The sequence below is a fragment of the Cynara cardunculus genome, assembly GCF_001531365.2.
Source record: "Cynara cardunculus var. scolymus isolate 2C chromosome LG 9, CcrdV1, whole genome shotgun sequence".
In the NCBI taxonomy this organism is placed as follows: Eukaryota; Viridiplantae; Streptophyta; class Magnoliopsida; order Asterales; family Asteraceae; genus Cynara; species Cynara cardunculus.
The window spans coordinates 2455440-2457226 of record NC_037536.1 but is presented as its reverse complement, the minus strand read 5'-3'; the positions used below and the strand labels follow the sequence as shown (position 1 = coordinate 2457226).

At 32.2% G+C, this 1787-nt stretch overlaps 1 protein-coding gene across 1 annotated transcript in view; it reads left to right on the top strand.

The window, feature by feature from the left end:
- Positions 1–1169, top strand: part of LOC112518507 — a 3350-nt gene extending 2181 nt beyond the window's left edge. The window contains exon 3 of the mRNA XM_025126225.1: positions 678–1169. Coding sequence (XP_024981993.1) covers positions 678–1013 — 336 coding nt within the window. The 3' untranslated portion in view covers positions 1014–1169. The remainder of the gene's footprint in view (positions 1–677) is intronic.
- Positions 1170–1787: the final 618 nt, after the last annotated feature.

Here is a 1787-nt window from a genome sequence, read left to right as displayed (position 1 = left end):
CAAATCTTATCTTATAAAACCAGTGGAACTTCAAAATCGTTAAAATTCATGGCTCCCGCCGCATTGCGCGGGTACACAACTAGTTGTACAAAAAATAGAACTTTTAAGTAGTTAATTTGATATTAATATCAATATATTTTTTTATGATATCTTCAAATTTATTTTTGTTCAAAAGTAAAAACATTATTTTTCTCAATACCACATAATTGTATTATATCAAAAGAGATTGAAAATAAAACGAAACATTAAAATAAAGATGTATCTTGTTGAATTACGCAAGTATCCTTCTARTCTTTTTTAATGACATTATTGAAAGTGACTTGTAAAAACAAGTGTCTTATAAAATATGTGTTTATGTTCTATTAAGAAAAAGCTAATAGGGTATTTTATTTCAATGTGTACTAAAAAACTTGTTTGGATACTTATAAAGAATAAGAATCCTATTAACTTATTATACCACTTTTACATGGGATGAACAATTGTTTGGTTCTATAAACTTAAGTCTTATGAAGCATTCTGTGATGATATTTAGACATCTTTGGCGTCCTATAAAGCTGATTTTGTTGTAGTGCAAACGAACCCAGTAAATCACATGAAAAGTGGGGTCTGATTATGCAAAGTTAGAGGATGCTGAATTTTAGTAAAATTTACATTTTGTTTGTTTGTTTGTTTTTAAGATGAGAGGCATTGGAGAACTTCTTGAAGGGCTCATACCATATTCACAAAGGCATTACAGCAGGATAGATAGATTGGAAAGGAGTACATTTCTGTTGGATTACACACTTAACGGGATGTCGATTGTCGAGCCAGATATGGGTGTTGTTGAGGACCCGAAAGATGAGTCTCTGGTGGGTCCTACAGAAGCTGTCGCCAAAGGGCAAGAACGGGCCAATGAAGAAGTTTCAAAGCAGCGGTCTTTAAAGAAACGGAAAGCTAAAATATTGAACGGAGGGAACAAGAAAATCAAGGGATCGGTTTCTACTGATGGTGCAGTTGTTTCTGTAATGAAATAATTCGTTCTTTTTGTTGTTTTGGAATTTTGTTAGATCTCTAGAGCAACGATAGGATAGGTTTGAGTAGGTGCACGGTGAATGGTGGTACCACTGCGAGAATGTAGACATGGGTCGGGAGTGGTGGTGGCGTTGGTGTATTTTTCTAAATGTTATACTATATGAAGTTAAACGGTTTTGCAGTAAATGCCAACCATATTATAATTTGATATTAACAAAATATACGAAAATTTGGTTTTAAAATGTAATGTTTTTAAGATACATTACATATTATTTTGGTTCTAAAATCTAATGTTAATTTAGTCTTGAATCATTTAGAGTTGGTTTTTGATCTGAAACCATTTTTGTATTAATTCTAATTGAATATCAACACTAATGAGCTGTATCGGATTAATTCCCTTCTAAAACGCAATTTAATGAGGTGTATCGAATTAATTCCCTCTTAAAACGCAATTTATAGGTGGTCATGAGATTAAAAGTGATAAGGGTWTAGCTTTTTTCTTATGCTTCTCGTTATGATTTCTTTTCTCACATGATTTTTCGCCGAATCATTAAGTTCCTCAACTAAATCAAGGATGAAGAGAGTGTGAATTTGGAGAATGATATGGAGTGGGAGTGATATAGATGGAGAAGAAGATGATATGTGAAGGTGATGCGTGGTGGTATTTAGATCGGAGATCAGTGTAAATTATTAGTGTGTGATTGGATATATGTATATATATATATATATGTATATATATATATGTATGTATATATAGGGGCTGGTTCAAATGTTAG